At 38.5% G+C, this 20,593-nt stretch overlaps 1 protein-coding gene across 4 annotated transcripts in view; it reads left to right on the forward strand.

Moving 5' to 3' along the window:
- NSD1 (nuclear receptor binding SET domain protein 1) overlaps positions 1–20,593 on the forward strand; it is a 146,522-nt gene that overhangs the window by 72,528 nt on the left and 53,401 nt on the right. For all 4 annotated transcript variants that reach the window (XM_020873992.2, XM_020873990.2, XM_020873994.2 and 1 more), the window contains exons 5-8: positions 957–3,525; positions 14,583–14,707; positions 16,918–17,188; positions 18,242–18,351. In XM_020873992.2, the coding sequence (XP_020729651.2) occupies positions 957–3,525; positions 14,583–14,707; positions 16,918–17,188; positions 18,242–18,351 (3,075 nt within the window). The remainder of the gene's footprint in view (positions 1–956; positions 3,526–14,582; positions 14,708–16,917; positions 17,189–18,241; positions 18,352–20,593) is intronic.

Raw genomic sequence — 20,593 nt, forward strand, 5'->3', positions numbered from 1 at the left:
AAAATATTTGTGGACAAAATAAATGATAGTTAGAACCTTGACTACCATCTGTTGTATGAAGCCAGGGAGGGAAACAAAAGTCTGGAAAATTAGATATATTTCACCGAACCTCAGTGTCCTTGTGCTGCTGCTGCCGCTGCTAAGTCGCTTCAGTCACGTCTGACTCTGTGCAACCCCACAGACGGCAGCTCACCAGGCTCCTCTGTCCCTGGGATTCTCCAGGCAAGAATATGGGAGTGGGTTGCCATTTCCTTCTCCACCTTATGCTATGAGGACTCAAGAAAAGAGCATATGTAAATTGTTAAGCTATCCAGGGTGTATTGGTGTCTTTGGACTACATGATTAAGCCCAGGACACTGTTTGGTTATAATCCAGACTGTATGTAAAACATATAGGAAATTCTTGATTAGTCAAGGGCCCGGCGATAACCTGAATTTCACATTTCAGGTCTTCTAGGGCAGATCTGACTTAACTCATTTCCTGTCCTGATTTTTCCACATTCATCTTCTTTAGCCTTTTGTTTTCTGTTTTATGCAACTGAGCAAATGCTTGGCCTTCGTAATTCAGGAAGGAAATCTTTATGATTGGCGGAGTAAGTAGGAATCATCTGGTTATTCCTTGACTTAGTAATATAATGTTGATTAGTAATGTAATGTCGTTGTCTAATTTATGGTCTACTTTTTTGTGCTTTTACTGGCAAGGAGAGTGGAGGGTTTCCAGGATCAGTCTTTCTCCAGTAATAGATCTTAGTGATAGAAGAAGTGTTGCGGAATCCCCATTAGCTAAGGTCTGACGGGGCTGTGGGAGTTAACAGCCTGACAATCCCATAAAAGAGCCTCGAAGAAATGTAACAAGGCTTGAAAAGTTTCTGATTTGAGAGGTGTTCAGTGATCGTTTCCCTGTTTCCTCTTCTATTTCTTAGATGAGTAATAATTCTTTTTTTCTTTACATTTAAGGTTCCTCAGAAGATTTTGAGTAAATGGGAAGCCAGTGTTGGTCTTGCTGAGCAATATGATATTCCCAAAGGGTCGAAGAACCGAAAATGTGTCACCGGTTCAATGAAGCTGGACAGCGAGGAGGACATGCCGTTTGAGGACTGTACAAACGATCCTGAGTCAGAACATGACCTGTTGCTTAACGGCTGCTTGAAATCTCTGGCTTTTGACTCTGAACATTCTGCAGATGAGAAGGAAAAACCTTGTGCTAAGTCTCGAGCCAGAAAGAGCTCTGATAATCCAAAAAGGACTAGTGTGAAAAAGGGGCATATGCAATTTGAAACACATAAGGAAGAACGGAGGGGGAAAATTCCAGAAAACCTTGGCTTAAACTTTATTTCTGGGGATGTGTCTGATAAGCAGGCATCAAATGAACTTTCCCGGATAGCGAACAGCCTCACAGGGCCCAGCACTGCCCCAGGAAGTTTCCTGTTTTCTTCTTGTGCAAAAAACACTGCAAAGAAAGAATTTGAGACTTCAAATTGTGACTCTTTACTGGGCTTGTCTGAGGGTGCCTTGATCTCTAAACGTTCTGGGGAGAAGAAGAAACTCCAGCGAGGTCTGGTGTGTAGTTCGAAAGTACAGCTCTGCTATATTGGAGCAGGTGATGAAGAAAAACGAAGTGATTCCATTAGTATTTGTACCACTTCTGATGATGGAAGCAGTGATCTGGATCCTGTAGATCATAGTTCAGAGTCTGATAACAGTGTCCTTGAAATTACAAATGCTTTTGATAGATCAGAGAACCTGTTACCTGTGCAGAAAAATGAAAAGATAAAATATTCTAGGTATCCTGCCACAAACACTAAGGTAAAAGCAAAGCAGAAGGCTCTGATTCCTAACTCACATACAGACCACCTAATGGATTGTAGCAAGACAACAGAGCTTGGAACTGAGACATCTCAGATTAATCTCTCTGATCTTAAAGTGTCAACTCTTGTCCGAAAACCCCAACCAGATTTTAGAAATGATGGTTTTTCTCCAAAATTCAACACATCATCAAGCATTTCCAGTGAGAACTCAATAATAAAAGGTGGGGCTAAAAATCAAGCTCTGTTACATTCAAAAAGCAAACAGCCCAAAATCCGAAGTATCAAGTGCAAACATAAAGAAAACCCAGTTGTAGTAGAACCTCCAGTTGCAAATGAGGACTACAGTTTGAAATGCTGCTCTTCTGATAACAAAAGCTCTCCTTTGGCCAGCATTTCCAAAAGCGGGAAAGTGGATGGACTGAAACTACTGAGCAACATGCATGAGAAAACCAGGGATTCGAGTGACATAGAAACAGCAGTGGTGAAACACGTTCTGTCAGAGTTGAAGGAACTCTCTTACAGATCCTTAAGTGAAGATGTCAGTGACTCCGGAACGTCAAAGCCAGCGAAACCATTACTTTTTTCTTCTGCCTCTGGTCAGAATCACATACCTATTGAACCAGACTACAAATTCAGTACATTACTAATGATGTTGAAAGATATGCATGATAGTAAGACCAAGGAGCAACGAATAATGACAGCTCAGAACTTGGTCTCTTATCGGAGTCCTGGCCTTGGGGACTGTTCTACCAGTAGTCCTATGTCAGCTCCTAAGGTCTTGGTTTCAGGAGGCTCCAATCACAGTTCAGAAAAAAGTGGAGATGGCGCTCAGGATCCAGTCCACCCTGGCCCTGGTGGGGGCGACTCTGCACTGTCTGGGGAGCTGTCTACTTCCCTGCCTGGCTTGGGGTCTGATAAAAGAGACCTCCCTGCTTCTGGCAAAAATCGTTCAAACTGTGTTACTAGGCGCAACTGTGGTCGATCAAAGCCATCCAAATTTCGAGATGGTTTTTCAGCCCAGATAGGAAAGAACACAGTGAACCGTAAAGCCTTAAAAACAGAACGCAGGAGAAAACTGAACGAGCTTCCAGCTGTGACTCTTGAGGCTTCACTACAGGGAGACAGAGAAAGTAGGGGTTCAGAGAACAGCTCCTCCCGAGGTGAGGCAGAAGACCGTGGTAAAGAACCACCCCTTCAGTTAATGGGCCATTTAACAAGTGAAGATGGTGCCCATTTTTCCAGTGTTAGTTTTGATAATAAAGTCAACCAGTCTGACCCTGAAAAAATTCCTGAAAAAGGCCCCTCTTTTGAAATCAGAAAAGTCCCCGAGCTGGACTCTGAAATGAACAGTGAGAATGATGAACCCAATAGTATAAATGAAGCAGTGCCTAAAAAGCGATGGCAGCGTTTAAACCAAAGGCGCACTAAACCTCGTAAACGCACTAACAGATTTAAGGAAAAAGAAAATTCTGAGGGTGCCTTTGGGGTCTTGCTTTCTGCTGACCCTGTAAAGAAGGAAGACGAGTTCCCAGAGCAGAGACCTCCTGTTTCGACAAACAAACTAGAGGACGCACTGACAGATCCAAATCATGCCGACCACTTAGATTCAGCTGGGCCGCGGTTGAATGTTTGTGATAAATCCAATGCCAGCAATGAGGAGATGGTAAAGGAGCCAGGAATTCCCAGTTTGACTCCTCAACCTGAGCTCCCCGAACCAGGTAAGGATTCCTAACTGTGAAAGAAAGGGACTAGATGAAGTGATGATAATGATACCGTCCCAAGTTTGGTCTGTTTTCACGGAAGACCTAAGTGTAAATTGGGAGGGAAGGGTTAATTACTTGAAGTGAAAAAAGGGCTTTATGTAGAAGGGTCTGAATTTTGATGACCAGGTTTCCACATACTTTCAAAAGTTACATTTTACCAAGAAGCTCTTTTTTTCTTTTGCTTTTAATAAGTATCAAGAACATTTTGTTTCTGCTCCCCATTTCATACCTTTTAAAATCTGTGAACTTTTGGGGATTCTGTATTGGACAGGTTCTGACCATAATATTAAAATCTAGTTGTTAGTTTACAGAAAGCAGTTTTATTGAATGTTAAGCCCTTACAGCTTAAGGAAGGTTCTCCTGTTATATAGACAAAGGGGATATGTTTTTGAAAAAATGTGACTGTTTTGTAGCACTTAGTTGAAGAACTTAGATGTCTTGCATCCCTTCTGAAATGAAGTTTGAGAATAAATTTTTAAAAATCTGAAATACCAGGGTATCCTACCTTAGCTGCAGAAGGAAAGCAGCATAAGTTTTTCAAAATATAAGTATTATGCATTGAGGATAAAACTGACTTTCCTTAAAAGATTTCTCCATATTGTTTACCATAATAGATTCTGTTTTCTAACAGCTTTATTGAAAAATAACTCACATATCATAAAGTTCACCTTTTGAAAGTTTGTACTTCAGTGGTTTTTAGTATACTCAGAGACTTGCGCATCCATAAACATGATTGATTTTGGAACATTTGCATCACCCTAGAAAGAAATCTTGCAACCTTTATCAGTCTCTTCATTTCAGCCCTGTCTGTAGATTTGGATATACGTTTCATATAAATAGAATCATATAATATGTGGTACTTTGGGTTTTTTTGCTTTGCATTTATATCAGCACTTTATATTTATTATGGTTAAAAAACACATGAATTTACCTTCTGAACAAGTTGAAAGTGTATACTACAATCTTGACTCTGTGCGCATTATCATGCAGCACCATTTATTAAGCATACTGTACTTTTCCCCACTGTATGCATAGTCTTGTTCAGTCACTAAGTCGTGGCCAGCTCTTTGCAACCTCATGGACCCTAGCATGCCAGGCTCTTCTATCCTCTACCAGCTCCCAGAGTTTGCTCAGATTCATGTCCATTGAGTTCGTGATGCTGCCTGATCATCTTATTCTTTGTCACCCCCTCTTCCTTTTGCCTTCGATCTTTCCCAGGATCAGGGTCTTTTCCAGTGAGTTGGCTTTGCATTAGGTGTCCAAAGTTTTGGAAATCCTTTTTCAAAGATAATTTGTCATATGTTTAAGGGTTTATTTCTGTACTCTCTGTTCTGTTGATCTGTATGTTTGTCTTTATGGTAATAACAAGTTTGTTTTGACTACTGTAGTTGTGTAATATGTTTTGAAAACAATTTATGGAGAAGGAAATGGCAACCCACTCCAGTATTCTTGCCTGAAGAATCCCAGGGACAGCGGAGCCTGGTGGGCTGCCGTCTATGGCGTTGCACAGAGTCGGACACGACTGAAGCGAGTTAGCAGCAGCAGCATGATCAGTGTTTGTTCTTTGTCAAGAGTATTTTGAGTATTTGGAGTCCTTTGGGATTTCATGTTGAATTTTAGAATGACTTTTTTGTATTTCTGCAAAAGATGACACTGGGATTTTGATAGAGTACTGAATCTGAAGATCAATTGTATAGTATGGATGTTTTGTAAATAATGTTAAATCTTTGAATCCATGAACACAGGCTGTCTCTTCATTTATTTGTGTTTAGTACTCAACTTCTTCACATGGTTGCTTAAGTTTATTCGTGAGTGTTTTATTTCTTATCGTATTGTGAGATTGTTTTCTTAATTTTCTTTTTGAAGTGTTATTGTATAGAAAAACTGATTTTTTAAAATTAATTTATTTAATTCATTTATTTTTAATTGAAGGATAATTGCTTTATGGTATTGTGTTGGTTTCTATAAAACATCAACACACAATCTGATGTTTTTTAAAAAATGTTCATTTTTGACTGTGCTGGGTCTTCATTGCCGTGAGGACTTTTCTCGTTGTGGCAAGTGGGGGCTATACTTGCTGGTTGCTGTGTGCAGGGCTCTCATTGCGGTGGTGTCTCTTGTTGCTGAGCACAGGCTCTGCGCTGAGCAGGCTTCAGTAGTTGTGGCTCCTGGACTCAGTAGTTATGGCATATGGGCTTAGCTGCTCCTTGGCATGTGGGATCTTTCTGGATCACGGATCGAACCCATGTCTCCTGCATTGGCAGGCAGGTTCTTTACCACTAAGCCACCAGGGAAGCCGAGAAACACAATTGAGTTTTAAATGTTGATTTTTCTATCTTGCAGCTTTACTGAATTCTTTATTCTTACAGCTTTTTTTGTGGTATCTTGAGTTATTTACATAAGGTCATGGCATCTATGAACTGAGATCATTTTACTTTTTCCTTTCCAATTTGAATGTCTTTTATTTATAATTGTTTATAATTCTTGTCAAATTGCTCTGGCTTGGACCTCCAGTGTCGTATTAAATTGGCTAGAATGGGCATCCTAGCCCTCTTCCTGTTCTTTCAGTTTTTCACCATAGATGCTCATGTTAGCTGTGGGATTTTCATATATAACTTTTATTTTTAGATTATTTCTTTGTGTTCCTAGTTTGTTGAGTGTTTTCTATTAGGAGAAAGTGTTGAATTCAGTCTTTTCTGCACCAATTGAGATGATCGTGGTGCTTCCCAGGTGACTCACAGGTTAAGAGTATTCCTGCCAAGGCAGGAGAAGCAAGAGATATGGGTTCTATCCTGGGTCCGCGCTCATCTCAGACGCTAGCAAAGTAAGCTTGAAATTCGCCAAGCCAGGCTTCAACAGTATGTGAACCGTGAACTTCCAGATGTTCAGGCTGGATTTAGAAAAGGCAGAGGAACCAGAGATCAAATTGCCAACATCTGTTAGATCATCAAAAAAGCAAGAGAGTTCCAGAAAAACATGTACTTCTGCTTTATTGACTACGCCAAAGCCTTTGACTGTGTGGATCACAAAAAACTGTGGAAAATTCTTGAAGAGATGGGAATACCAGACCACCTTACCTGCCTCCTGAGAAATCTGTATGCAGGTCAGGAAGCAGCAATTAAAACTGGACATGGAACAACAGACTGGTTCCAAATCGGGAAAGGAGAACGTCAAGGCTGTATATTATCAGCCTGCTTATTTAACTTCTGTGCACAGTAAATCATGCAGAATGCCAGGCTGGATGAAGCACAAGCTGGAATCAAGAGTACCAGGAGAAATATTAATAACCTCAGATATGCAGATGACGCCACCTTTATGGCAGGAAGTGAAGAGGAACTAAAGAGTCTCTTGATGAAAGTGAAAGAGGAGAGTGAAAAAGCTGGCTTAAAATTCAACATTCAGAAAACTAAGATCATGGCATCCAGTCCTATCACTTCATGGGAAATAGATGGGGAAACAATGGAAATAGTGAGATACTTTATTTTTGGGGGCTTCAAAATCACTGCAGATGGTGACTGCAGCCATGAAATTTAAAGAGGCTTGCTTCTTGGAAGAAAAGCTATGACCAACCTAGACAGCATATTAAAAAGCAGAGGCATCACTTTGACAACAAAGGTCCCTCTAGTCAAAGCTCTGCTTTTTCCAGTAGTCATGTATAGATGTGAGAGTTGAACTATAAAGAAAGCTGAGGGCTGAAGAATCGATGCTTTTGACCTGTGGTGTTGGAGAAGACTCTTGAGAGTCCCTTGGACTGCAAGGAGATCTAACCAGTCAATCCTAAAGGAAATCAGTCCTGAATGTTCATTGGAAGGGCTGATGCTGAAGCTGAAACTCCAATACTTTTGGCCACCTGATGCAAAGAACTGACTCATTGGAAAAGACCCTGTTGCTGGGAAAGATTGAAGGCGGGAGTAGAAGGGGACGACAGAAGATGAGATGGCTGGATGACATCACTGACTTGATGGACGTGAGTTTACTCAAACATGAGTTTGCTCAAGCTTGGGAGTTGATGATAGACAGGGAAGCCTTGCATGCTGCAGTCCGTGGGTGGCAAAGAGTCCAAAGTGACTGAACCAAGCTGAAAGGTATTGAAATCATACAGAGTGATAACACTGTGGAATTATGTTAGAGATCAGTAGCAAAAGATATTTGAAAATAACCCATATATTTTCAAGTGTAATGTGACATTTACCAAGAAAGATCTTTGACCTAGCCATTGAAAGTTTCAATAAAGTTAGAAGACTGAAAAACACAAAGGGCGATTGCAGAGAAGAAAGCATTTAAATGAGCAATTAGTGTCAGAATGAAAAGTTTATATCAAAGATACTTCAACAATCCCAAGTATTTGGAAATTAATTGTCCTCTTTTAGACAGTTGGGTGTATCTAAAAAGCCATAGTAAGGAAATAGAAAATATTTGTAGTAATAGGATAAAAATGCAGAGAGTTTACCAGAATTTGTTGCATGCAGCTGAAGCTGCTCAATGTAGTTGAATACAGCATGGAGTTTTGAGTAAGGTACGAAAAGAAAACAAATAATGGACACTAGGATAAAAATTTGTGAAATTTTGAACAAAATCTGTAGTTTAGTTAATAATGTTATATGTTAATTTCCTGTTTTTGTTTGTTTTTTACAGAGGTAGTATTTCTTTAGGTTCTCGGAATTGGGTTAGAAATTTCAAGCCTCATTCAAAAAATGTTTTTAAATCACTAAGATGATAAGCTTTTTAGACTTTTAGCTGCCAAAATACATGGAATTATATCAGAGTTTTGAGTGAATATAAGTTAGAAATCTCGCATTCAGATTAAGTCAAACAAATGGAATGAATGTCATAAAATGTTTTTGCTAGACAATAACTCATTTTCTCCAAAATATATGTTATACATACTGTATATATATGTGCATATACCCACACAAAAGCTTTTCTACTGTGCTTATAAAGATTTAAGAAAGAAAATTTTTAAAAGGACAGAGAAATTGGAAAACATGCTGAATGAAATATAGTAGCACTGATTTTGAAATAGAAGAAGTAAAATAAATTAGATAAAAGTAAAAATCGTCATAGAGTGTACTTGTTTTTAAACATGACTGCTCATTAGAAACACACTGGAGCTTTGGAGAAAAGAGTAATACCTGGGCATTTGTATTCTTCAAGAAATTCCAAGATAATTGTGATATGCATCTGAATTTTAAAAAGTGATTACAGGTTTTTCTATAAAATGGTAGTTTAGTCTTAAAGAGTTCTATTATTTTTTGTTGACTATTATTATTTTTTGTTGACTGTCATGATTTCTTTTAAATATCTGTGTTCTCTTGTAGATCACTGAGTTTCCTTAATACAACTGTTTTGAATTCTTTGATAATTCATAGATCTCTGTTACTTTATGGTTAGTTTTTGGAGATTTATTTTGATTCTTTGGGATGTGTTTCCTTGTTTCTTTGTATATTTCATAATCCCTCCCACCCCCATCCCCCTGCCCCAAGTTTCATACATTTGAATTTGATTAAACAGCCACTTTTCTGAGTCTTTACAGACTGGCTTCATATAGGGGAAGGCTCACCAGTCGTCTTGGCTAGAGATTCTGGGGACCTCTGGAATCTTTTTTGGAGTATGGGCTTCTGTGGGCTTATGTGTGTAGTTTCCTAATCAGAGAGGTTTGTCTATTTCTTTTTCAGGGGTTTGCAGTCTCTTGCTTCCTCTTGTGTTTTTCTGCAGTACTGCACATTAGTTGCTGCTATTGCAAGAAGCTTTCTCACTGTCTTTAATTCTCAGTAGCTCCTAGGTATCTGAAGAAGCCAGCTCTCTGTTAGCTCCCACAAGCAGGTCAAACAGGTACTAGTCCCTTGAGCAATTTTCTAAAAATCCAGATTTCCAGATGCTCCCTCTTTTACCTCCCCTTGTAGAGAGAAGCCAGGAGTTGAGTACCTTCTCCCAGTCTTACCAGTCTTACCCTGTCTGTGTCACTATAGCCCCTCTGGTTCTACAACATGTTGTTCCCCTCTCCCTTATTTTTAGTGCCTCCAGGAGTCCAAACTATGTGACTTCTGTTGAGTTCCCAGTCAGGTTAGACAGAAATGGAAAAACTGGAATGTTGGACACCCCCAGCATTCAGCTTTAAGGGGGAGCTCAATTATGCTTGCTTTCAGAGCGGCAATCTCAGGTAAAGTGGATTGGCTCTTCTAATCCATTTCAGTGCTGTTTTTCATGGGTTTGCACTTGCCCTGGGGTACTGTAACTTCCTAACTGATTCTGCCTTCCTGCTGTACAAGTTTTGAGGAACTGCCAGAATGTTTTGCAGAGGTGTCTACCTCTGCATGTACACCTGTTTGACAAAGCTGTCCTGGTTGGTGCCAACTGGTAGCTCATTGCTGATTTTGGTTTGTATTTCCCTGATGGCTGATGATGTTGAACATCTTTTTTTATATGTTTTTTGATCAGTTAAAATGTTTATTGGGGTATTTTTGTCTTTATTATTTAATTGTAAGACTTCTTTATATGGTCTATATATAAGTCCACTGTTAGGTATGATTTGCGCTCATTTTCTCATATTTTGTGGGTCACCATTTCTATTCTTAATCATATATTTTGAAGCACAAACATTCTTAATTTTGACCAAGTCTGGTTTGCCTATTTTTTCTTTGGTTCTTTGTGCTTTTGGTGTCATAGCTAAGTAACCATTGCTTAATCCAGTTGTCTCAGCATCATTTGTGGAGAAGGGTATTCTTTCCCCATTGAATGGTCCTGGCACCCTCTTTGAAAGTCTTTTGACCATAAATGTGATGGTTTATTTCTGGACTCTCAATTCTTTTTTATTAATATATATGTCTATCTATATGCCAGTACTACAAATTCTTAATCTTTGTAGTAATTAATTATTGTAGCTCTGAAATCAGAAAGTGCAAGTCCTCCAACTTTATCCCTTTTCAAGACTGTTTTGACTGTTCTGGATTTTTGCATTTCTGTATTTATTTTAGGAGCTTCTTATCATTTCTACCAAAAAGCCAGCTGGGATTCTGATAGAGGTTGTGCTGAATCATAGGTCAGTTTGAACAGTGTTGGCATTGTAACAATGTTAGGTTTTCCAGCCTATGAACAAGAGATGGCATTTCATTAATTTAGGTCATCTTTGATTTCTTTCAACAGTATTTTGTAGTTTTCAGTGTACAACTCTTGCACTGCTTTTGTTCACTTTATCTCTTAGTATTTTTATCCTTTATTTGATGCTATTATAAATAAGATTATTTTTTTAGTTTCATTCTTGGATTTCCCATTGCTAGGATGTAAGAAATACAGTTGACTTTTTAAAAAAATTTTTTGCTTATTTTTTTAATTGAAAGATAATTGCTTTACAGAATTGTGTTGGTTTCTGCCAAACATCAACATGAATCAGTCATAGGTATACATATGTACTTTCCCTTTTGAAGCTCCCTCCCACTTTCCTCCCCATCTTGCCCCTCTAGGTTGTTACAGAGCCCGGGTTTGAGTTCCCACGGTTGACTTTTATATATTGATCTTCTGTGTTGCAACCTTGCTGAACTTTTTTTTTAAGCTCTAATCATTTTATTATGAATTCCTTAGGATTTCCTGGGCTTCCCTAGTAACTCAGCCAGTAAAGCATCTGTCTGCAATGCGGGAGACCCGGGTTTGATCCCCGGATCAGGAAGATCCCCTGGAGAAGGAAATGGCAACCCACTCCAGTATTCTTGCCTGGAGAATTTCATGGACAGAGGAGCCTGGCAGGCTGTAGTCCATGGGGTTGCAATGTCTTCAGCCAAAAGAGATTGTTTTGCTTCATCCTTTCATTGTTTTCTTCATCCTTATTGTTTCTTTTTCTTGCCTAACTGTCCTAGCTTAATCTGTCAGTGCATTGTTGAGGACAAGTAGAGTGAACAGACATCCTTGTGTTACTCCTGATGTTAGGGAGAAAAGCTTCTGGGATTTCACCATTTAACTATGATATTATTTACTGGGATTTTGATACATGGCCTTTCAGACTGAGAAAATTCTCTTCTATACCTAGTTTGTTTAGTTTTTCAGATGTTTTTTTCTGTGCTTATTGAGATGATTATTCCTGTTTATTTTGTTTAATATGATCTATTAACTTTTTTATGGGGGCTTCAATTTTCCTGTCCATCAGACTGTAAACCGACAGGAGGCTCAGTCACACAAGTTCTCAAGGACTTGTCCTCTCTCCTGCTCCCCTTCCACTTCGTGCCAAAGCACCTTTCCTCATGGTCTCCTGGGGGCTGGGATACGGTTCGCTTCTGTTTCACTGTAACTCTGAGGATAGAATCTTTTGGGGCCCAGGTTCAGTCTCCTTTAAACTCCTGCCTCCCAACAGGATTGCCAAGAAGTCCTCAGGGCAAAATCAGTTTCAGTGCTCTCCTTATTTCCATAGATTATGCCTTTCCATTGGATTTTGGTTTGTAGTTCTTTACAGTTTTGTCAGTTTTTGCTTCGTTTAAAGTAGTTTTTAAAATATATTTATGCAGTGTTTGTATTTAGTTTCGACAGGTGATTTGGGCTGAGTAACTTGCCATTATTATGAAGAGTTGTTTATATTTTTGCACCCCCCCACCCTTTTAAAATTCTTTTTCCTCTGAGATCCCAGAACTAGAGAAGTAGAGGTATGACAGGGTTTAATAATCTGTAGTGGTGGATTGATGTTGCTGTTAGTATGCTAGTTTCTTGGGAAATACCAGTGTTTTGAAGAAAAGAAGAAAACTTACTCAGGGTAAAATTTACATTCTACAAAAGTCACACACTTTTTAAGTGTGCAAGCAAATGTTTTTTAGTAAATTTACTGAGTTGCGCAAATATCCCTATAAATCGGTTTTTGAATATTTTATAGCATTTCTGTAAGATCATCATAGTTAGCCCCTGTTCCTATTCCTAGTCCCAGGCAACCACTAGTCTGCTCTCTCATCTCTATAGATTTGCCCTTTCTGGACATTTTATATTAATGGAATTATACAATGCATGATCTTTTTGTCTTGGTTTTTTCATTTAATATAATGTTTCTGTGGATTATTAATATTGTGGCATGTAGCAATATTTTACTCATTTTGGCAGCGTGCCCAGCATCACCCATGTCCCTGATGTCATATTTCTTATTCCCAGTGTGTTTCTCACTTTGAACATCCTACCTTGCACTCAGGGACTCCCACAACAAGCGTGCCTTGGATACCCCATGTCCTGTGCATCCTGGGCACCTCATCTTTCTCTGCACCTGCCAAAAAAACCCCACATCCAGGGTGCTCCATGCCTAAAACACCCCTACTTTATGACTTTCTATGTCTTGAGGACCCTATATTCTATGCACCTAGCACCTGGGCATGCGGGCCTCAGATATGGATGGCTCTGCTTACCTGTTTCCTGCTTTCCAACGCTTGCCCTCTTTTTGTTTTGCCAGTGTCTCGGGCCCCCATGCTGACTGCCCTGGGTGCTTTACCGTAGTTTGCCCCAGTACTTGCTGAACCTGTGACCTTTTCTTTTGTGTTTGTTTTATTAAGAGAACACACATATTGCCACGTTAAAATGAGGCAGGAATAACGTTCTCTGAAGTCACCATATTATGAAGTATTCCTGGCCTTTTGAGTAGATTGTATCCAGCATTCTGTAGGCATTAGCCTCTGCTCCCAAAGAGTTTACAGTATAGTAAAATGATTCTTGTTGTTCAGTTGCTAAGTCACGTCTGACCCTTTGCCACCCCGTGGACTGCAGCATACCAGGCTTTGCTGTCCTTCACGATCTCCCAGAATTTGTGCAAATTCATGTCCATTGAGTCAGTGATGCTGTCTAACTGTCTCATCCTCTGCAGTATGAAAAGTAAAGTGATTACAACATGTTAAGTATATTAAGACTAGGATAAAAAAAAAGACTAGGATAAAGTTTTATAGGGAAATTATAGTAGATACTTGTTTCACTGTTAATTCAAAGAGAAATGTTATGGTACTTTGATATTTTGGTTATAAAACATGGCAAGAGTTTTTTTTTTTAAATCAGGTACCCAAAATTCTATATCTTACCTTTTCTGTCGGGGTCCATGCCATACATTTTTAAATGTTACATTGGCATACATTTAATGGTATACAGATAACTATTTTTTTTTATGTTTCTAAAGTGAAACTCATCACTGTGATAGAAAGTATGTGTGAAATGCTTTTGAAATTCATGTTGTAGTACTGATTGGGTAAATATTCTATCTGGATATTCATCTAATCTGCATAATCCAGAGAGAAGTTGTTGTTTAGTCACTAAGTTGTGTGACTCTTTTGTAACTCTATGGACTGTAGCCCACCAGGCTCCTCTGTCCATGGGATTTCACAGGCAAGAACACTGGAGTGGGTTGCCACTTCCTTCTTTAGGGGATCTTCCCAACCCAGGGATCAAACCCATGTCTCCTGCATTGGCAGGTGGATTCTTTACCATTGAACTACCTGGGAACCCCCTTAAGAGAGATGCTACATGGTGTTCTTTATGAATTTGCCTTATTTAGAATCTATATTGCTCTGTCACTGTAGGACACTGTGTGCTATGCTGTGCTTACTTGCTCAGTCATGTCCTACTCTTTGTGACCCCATGGACTGTAGCCTGCCAGGCTCTTCTGTCCCTGGTATTCTCCAGGCAAGAGTACTGGAGTGGGTGGGCATGCCCTCCTCCAGGGAATCTTCCTGACCCAGGGATCAAACCCAGGTCTCCCGCATTGCAGGTGGATTCTTTACCGTCTGGGCCACCAGGGAAGCCGCTATAGGACTAGTTTCAGTTGAATTTCCTTAAGATTAGGTGGGCTGTTTGTATCTGTGGATAGAGCAACAAAGGTCTTCCTTCCTCCCAGTGTTTGCATAGGACAAACCATAGCAAATCATTTTTACCCTCTTGGAGCTTAAACCATGGTGTTTTTTGTGAATTTCCTGTTTCTGTTCCTTTGGGAATGCAGAGATGGTTATATGAAAACATTGGGTTTCTCTCTAACTTTTTGTTTAATACTGAACTTGTGCCTCCTCTTTTAGCTGTGCGATCAGAGAAGAAACGCCTTAGGAAGCCAAGCAAGTGGCTTCTGGAATATACCGAAGAATATGATCAGATATTTGCTCCTAAGAAAAAACAAAAGAAGACACAGGAACAGGTGCACAAGGTATATTCCAACATTTCAGCAATCTTTTATCAGTCCTTTTAGGATGCTGCAATTTTGCCTTCAATGTCATGTTTTATCTTCACGGGACAGTGGTTTCCTTAACTGGAGTCTTGTTTTTTAGTGTTTTATTTCCAGTTTCTGGCATAGTATTTAGCATATACTAGTTATACAGAAAATGTATAAATGATTCTACATACTATGTGTATATAGTGTGTGTATGTATATTTTCCCGTTTTGCTTTTGAAACGATTTTAATAATTTAGGAGTATTACTATGATAAAATATTTAATAAAAAATAATACAAATAATATAAAATAATAGCTTGATCCTGATTCTGTCAACAAATATTACAGTACCTATTTGCTTTATTTTTCACTTGGATTGCTTGAAACTGAAAGTATCTTAAAGTAGAGATATTTTGACTCTGTTTCCCTAGGTAACATGCACCTCTAAAAATCTAATAACAAATCCTTGTTCAGATTTACCCAGTTACTTCCTAACCTTACATTTAATTTATCTGAAACAAGATCCAGTCCAGGACTACACTTTATATCTTGTTGTATTTCTTAAATCCAGGACAGTCCCCGCTTTCATGACCCTATGTAAGTGATGAGAGTGACATATTAAGAGTATCTGCCTTTTCAATTTGCAGTTGCTTCTAGGTTCCCTGTTAAGTGGTAGTTTTTTTTTTTTTTAAGTGGTAGTTTTAACTGACATTTTGATAGATTCAAGTTAAACATTTTGGCTAGATTACATCATAGCTGTTGCATGACATTGGAAAGTATTTAACCTCCGCTAGCTCAAAATGGTGATTAGCTGATCTCTCTGGTTTGAGTTATGCGTCACCTCTTTTGATCAAGCAACAGTACATGTATAATTAATTTGACTCCAACAGAATATCCTGTTTCCCATCAGCTATTTCCCTGATTTTTTAAAAATCAATTATAATTCCTTGTCTATATCAATAATTTCATTTGAGATTACAAAATGAAGACTTCCAGATTTTATTATTTCTTCTGCTTATATTATCTGGCAGTCTCTCATTTTATAGTATAAAAATGGGTATATTTCTTTCCCATTAATGTATCAATTCAACATTGGAAGTTTATTATTAGCTGCTTTTATTGATGACACATTAGGGAATCTTTTGGAGAAGGAAATGGCCAACCCACTCCAGTATCTTTGCCAGGAGAATTACATGGACAGGAGCCTGGTGGGCTATAGTCCATGGGGTCTCAAAGAGAAACTAACGGCTTTAGTTTCTCTCAAAGAGAAACTAAACGGCTGAGAAACTAACACTTTCACTTTAGGGAATCTTTTTTTTTCTTTTTTTAGATCATCACTATGGCCTTAATGAATTTTTATAGCTTTAGTGTTTCTTAGTCACTGTGATGTTGAATGATTTGCTTTGGAAGTGAACCGAGATCATTCTGTCATTCCTGAGATCATTTTGTTGTTTTTGTTGTATCTGTCAATGACGTTTTTACCCTTTAAAAATTAAAGTGAAATATATATATATATAACATAAAATTGATCATTTTAACCTTTTTTCCTCCCAGTTTTTATCAGTTTTTGTTTTTGGCTGTACTGGCTCTTTTGGCTGCACGTGGGCTTTTTCTCGTGGCGAGTAGGGGGTGCACTTTGTTGTGCTGCAAAGCCTTCTCACGGTGGTAGCTTGTCTTGTGCAGCTGAGGCTCTAGGCGGGCCAGCTTCAGTAGTTGCAGTGTGCAGTCTCTAAAACACGGGCTCAGTAGTGTTGTGGGGCAGGCTTAGTTGCTCTGTGTCAGTGTCTCCTGCACTGGCAGATTCTTATCCAACTGTGCCATCAGGGAAGTCCTTGACCATTTTTTAAGTGTAGAATTTTGTGGCATTAAGTATGCCATCATTGTCTTTGGAACTTTTTCATGTTCCCAAACTGAAACTCAGTACCTGTTAAAGTGTTTCCACTTCCCCCTTCCTTTAACCCCTGGCAACCACCGTTTTATTCTTTTATGTCTGTGAATTTTCCTATTCTAGGTGCCTCATATAAGTGAAATCATACAATATTTGTCATTTTGTGTCTGCTCATTTCAGTTAGTGTTATGTCTTCAGGTTTCTTCCGTTTGTAGAATGTGTCAAAATTTCATTCCTTTATAAGTGCAATATTCTTTATAACACTTGAATTACAACAATTTTGGCCTATGGATTGCCTGTTTATCTTTTATTCGTAGGTAAGTTCCCGCTGTGAAGAAGAAAGCCTTTTAGCCCGATGTCGATCTAGTGCTCAGAACAAACAGGTGGATGAGAATTCTTTGATTTCAACCAAAGAAGAGCCTCCAGTTCTTGAAAGGGAGGCTCCATTTTTGGAAGGGCCCTTGGCTCAGTCAGAACTTGGAGGTGGACATGCTGAGTTGCCACAGCTGACCTTATCTGTGCCTGTGGCTCCGGAAGTCTCTCCACGGCCTGCCCTTGAGTCTGAGGAATTGCTAGTTAAAGCACCAGGTAAGATGGGGATGGGTTTCAGTATGGAAGTGGGTATACTTAGAGGACGCAGGATATTTTAGTATGTTTTGATGGAAAGCCAGTAGTGTATCTGTGTAAAACAAGCTATCCATTTTGATCCTGGGAAATCCTTATAGTACTGGCTAATGGATACAGTTACTGATCATAAATTGGTGGTGTACTGTCAGGAAGACAAATTAAAAAAAGAAAGAAAAAAAAAAACACCAGGCTCCTTACACTGTTACTGCTCTTCATAATTGTTGATCAACCACAGTGTGAATCAGCACTCAGACTAGGATTTTGGGGAAGAGCACTGAATACAAGTTGAGTAAACACATAAAAATTATACTTCAGATACTGATTTTATCAATCTTTGTGTTACTTGGGAAGTTGTTTTTAATTTTATAATTTTGTAATACTGACTATTGAGTATTGTAGTCAGCCAAGGAAAATTCTGCATATAACTTTCTTAAATTCCCAACAATTGCTTGTAATGTTATTCTTTAGAAGGGTATCCAGTTGTGTAGAATCAAATAAGACATCAAAAAGAATAATAAAGATGGTTATTTGACTGTTTTATATAATTCTTAACAGCAGTCCTATAAAGTAAGTAAGTTGTCTTTACTTATTTAGGAACAAAACAAAAGTTCTACTCTTGGTCCATATGCCCAGAATTCTGGCTCTTTTGAATTCACTTCTCCTTTTTTTCTTAGCACCAGTTGATTGCTCTAAAGGCAGTCCTGCCCTTTCAGTTTCTTCCTTAATTAATTTGTGATTTAAAAAGCATATATGTGTACACACACACACACACACACACATTGACATAACAACAGCCTCACATTAGTTTGTGTCTATATTCGGAACTATTTTCTTATTTTGTTTTACATTAACTAATATTTTAGAATAAATAAATTTTTACCCTGTCTCTTCCCAGAATATCATGAGAAAAAAAAAAAATAGGATGACTAATTTTTGCATGATATATAGGTTTTTAAAAAAATCAGCTTGTGCCCAGTTTCTAAATCATCTAATGAAAAGATACATGCATTTCAGGAAATTATGAAAGTAAGCGTCAGAGAAAACCAACTAAGAAACTTCTTGAATCCAATGATTTAGACCCTGGATTTATGCCCAAGAAAGGGGATCTTGGCCTTACTAAAAAGGTATGTTAATTTTAGTCAATTCTAAACTAGGGTTGCATCCAGGAAATAGGGGATTTTAAAAACAAATCTTTTAGTAATACCTAGAACATCAATGCACATGAACATAGAAATTCTAGAATGTCAGAATATATATGGTTGATCTGAGAGATTCTACATTAAGAGACCATTTTGCATTTGTATGGACATATGTATCAGTTGATTTTAGATTTTCTTTTCAAATGAAAATGAAAAAAGCCTTTACAATTGAGTAAAGTTTGCATTTGTTGTAATTTCTTTTCTGGGCTCAAACTCTCTTACCTGATTTCTACTTCACTTCTGTCTCTGCAAGCCACTGTAGGTTAATGCCATTGCACTCACTGTCTGTGTAATACCTCAGAAAAGACTGTGTTAACTATAATCCAGGCAGAAACATTTCATCTTCAGTTTTGCGAACTTGGTTCCCATTAGCCAAGAAGGCATAATTCTATAGTAGTTAGAAAATTATTTTCTAATTCTGTAATGGATGATAACTGGATATTGATTCCTTAGGATATATCCTATTCTTTTTGTATTTGAGGAATAAGTATACGTTAAAGTTTCAGTTGTAGGATGCACAGATGTCCTGTTTTTAAATTTATATATATTTATTTGGTTGCACTGGGTCTTACAATAGTTGTGGCACACAGGACCTTTCATTATGGTGGATAGACTCTCTAGTGTTTGCGCTTGGGCTCAGCGCTTGTGGCGTCCATTGCTCTGTGGCAGGTAGGATCTTAGTTCTCTGATCAAAAATCAAACTTGCATCCCCTGCACTGCAAGGCAGATTCTTAACCACTGGACCACCAGAGAAACCCCCAGATTTTCTGTTTTTAAAAATTCTTTTTCCTTAAAGAAAAAATATAAGATTGTAATTAAGTCATAAGTAAATTGAGTTTCTGGAATTCTTTTCTTAGCCCTGGCAAACTTCTAATCTTTAATGCTATATTAAGTCCCCTTGTTTTTGTTAGTCACCCACCAGTAAATGTAAAATTTATTTGTGTTTTTATTAATATATTATTTAAAAAGCCATTTTATGTACTTTAGTTTTTCTTCTCAAAACAATCTTATGACATGGACTTTTCAGTTTTTCTTAGGTTCATCTCCTGCCCTCTGCACTTTCTCTGTAGTCTGTGCAACCTTCAGTGACAATATGTCTCCAACTCACTATCCTCTCCTTGTTCCTTACACTCTAGTAAGGCTGAGAACATTTCCTGTAGTGCTTTCTCTCCTAGCTTGTATTATTCAAATCATAGCCTCTTTGCAAGATTGTTGGAAAAGGGCCAGGGAAACTGGAATTCAGTTGAGCATGGAAGTGACTTTTGCAATCAGATGATAGATTTAATAGGTGAGTCATGGGAGGCCTGTTGGCTTACTGCTAGAAGTGAGGCACTGCAAATATCAAAAGAAAGTAAGAATTTAGGCGAGTTAAGTGAATGATCCCCTCCTCCCGTTTTGTGCTAAGCTGCTTCAGTTGTGTCCAACTGTGTGACCCTATGCAATGCAGCCCGCCAGGTTCCTCTGTCCATGGGATTCTCCAAGCAGGAATGCTGGAGTGGGTTACCATTTCCTTCTCCAGGGATTGAACCTGTGTCTCTTAAATCTCCTGCCTTGATAGGCAGGTTCTTTACCACTACTGCCTTCTGGGAAGCTCTATAGAGCTATAATTAGTATACGTAAGTTAATGATTTGAAGAAATAAGATGAAATTTGAATCCTTAGTTTTGAGGTTTTGAGACTGTGTTACTTAAAAAATAGTGTTAATTTGTTTTATAATAACTGTAAATGGAGTGTAACCTTTAAAATTATATTTTTAGAAAGTTAATCTGTGTAAGCTTGCTCTGTCCAATGCAGGTTTCTAATCTGAAATTTAAGAGGATAAAAAGCATGATTTAGTTGGAACTTCCCTTGGCTGTCCAGTGGTTAAGAGAGTCCTCACTTCCACTCAGGGGGCAGAAAACACATGGTTTAGTTGATGCGTGTGTGTGCTCACTTGCTCAGTTGTGTCCTTCTCTTTGTGGCCCCATGGACTGTAGCCTGCCAGGCTCCTCTGTCCATCAGATTTCCCGGGCAAGAGTACTGGAGTAGGTTGCCATTTTCTAATTGAGGGGATCTTCCTGACCCAGGGATCAAACCAGTGTTCTCCTACATTTCCAGGTGGACTCTTTTTACCACCACTCCACCTTGGATGCCGATTTAGTTGATACACTTAATTCTAATAGGCGAAT

Source organism: Odocoileus virginianus, chromosome 3 (genome assembly GCF_023699985.2).
Source record: "Odocoileus virginianus isolate 20LAN1187 ecotype Illinois chromosome 3, Ovbor_1.2, whole genome shotgun sequence".
Taxonomy (NCBI): domain Eukaryota; kingdom Metazoa; phylum Chordata; class Mammalia; order Artiodactyla; family Cervidae; genus Odocoileus; species Odocoileus virginianus.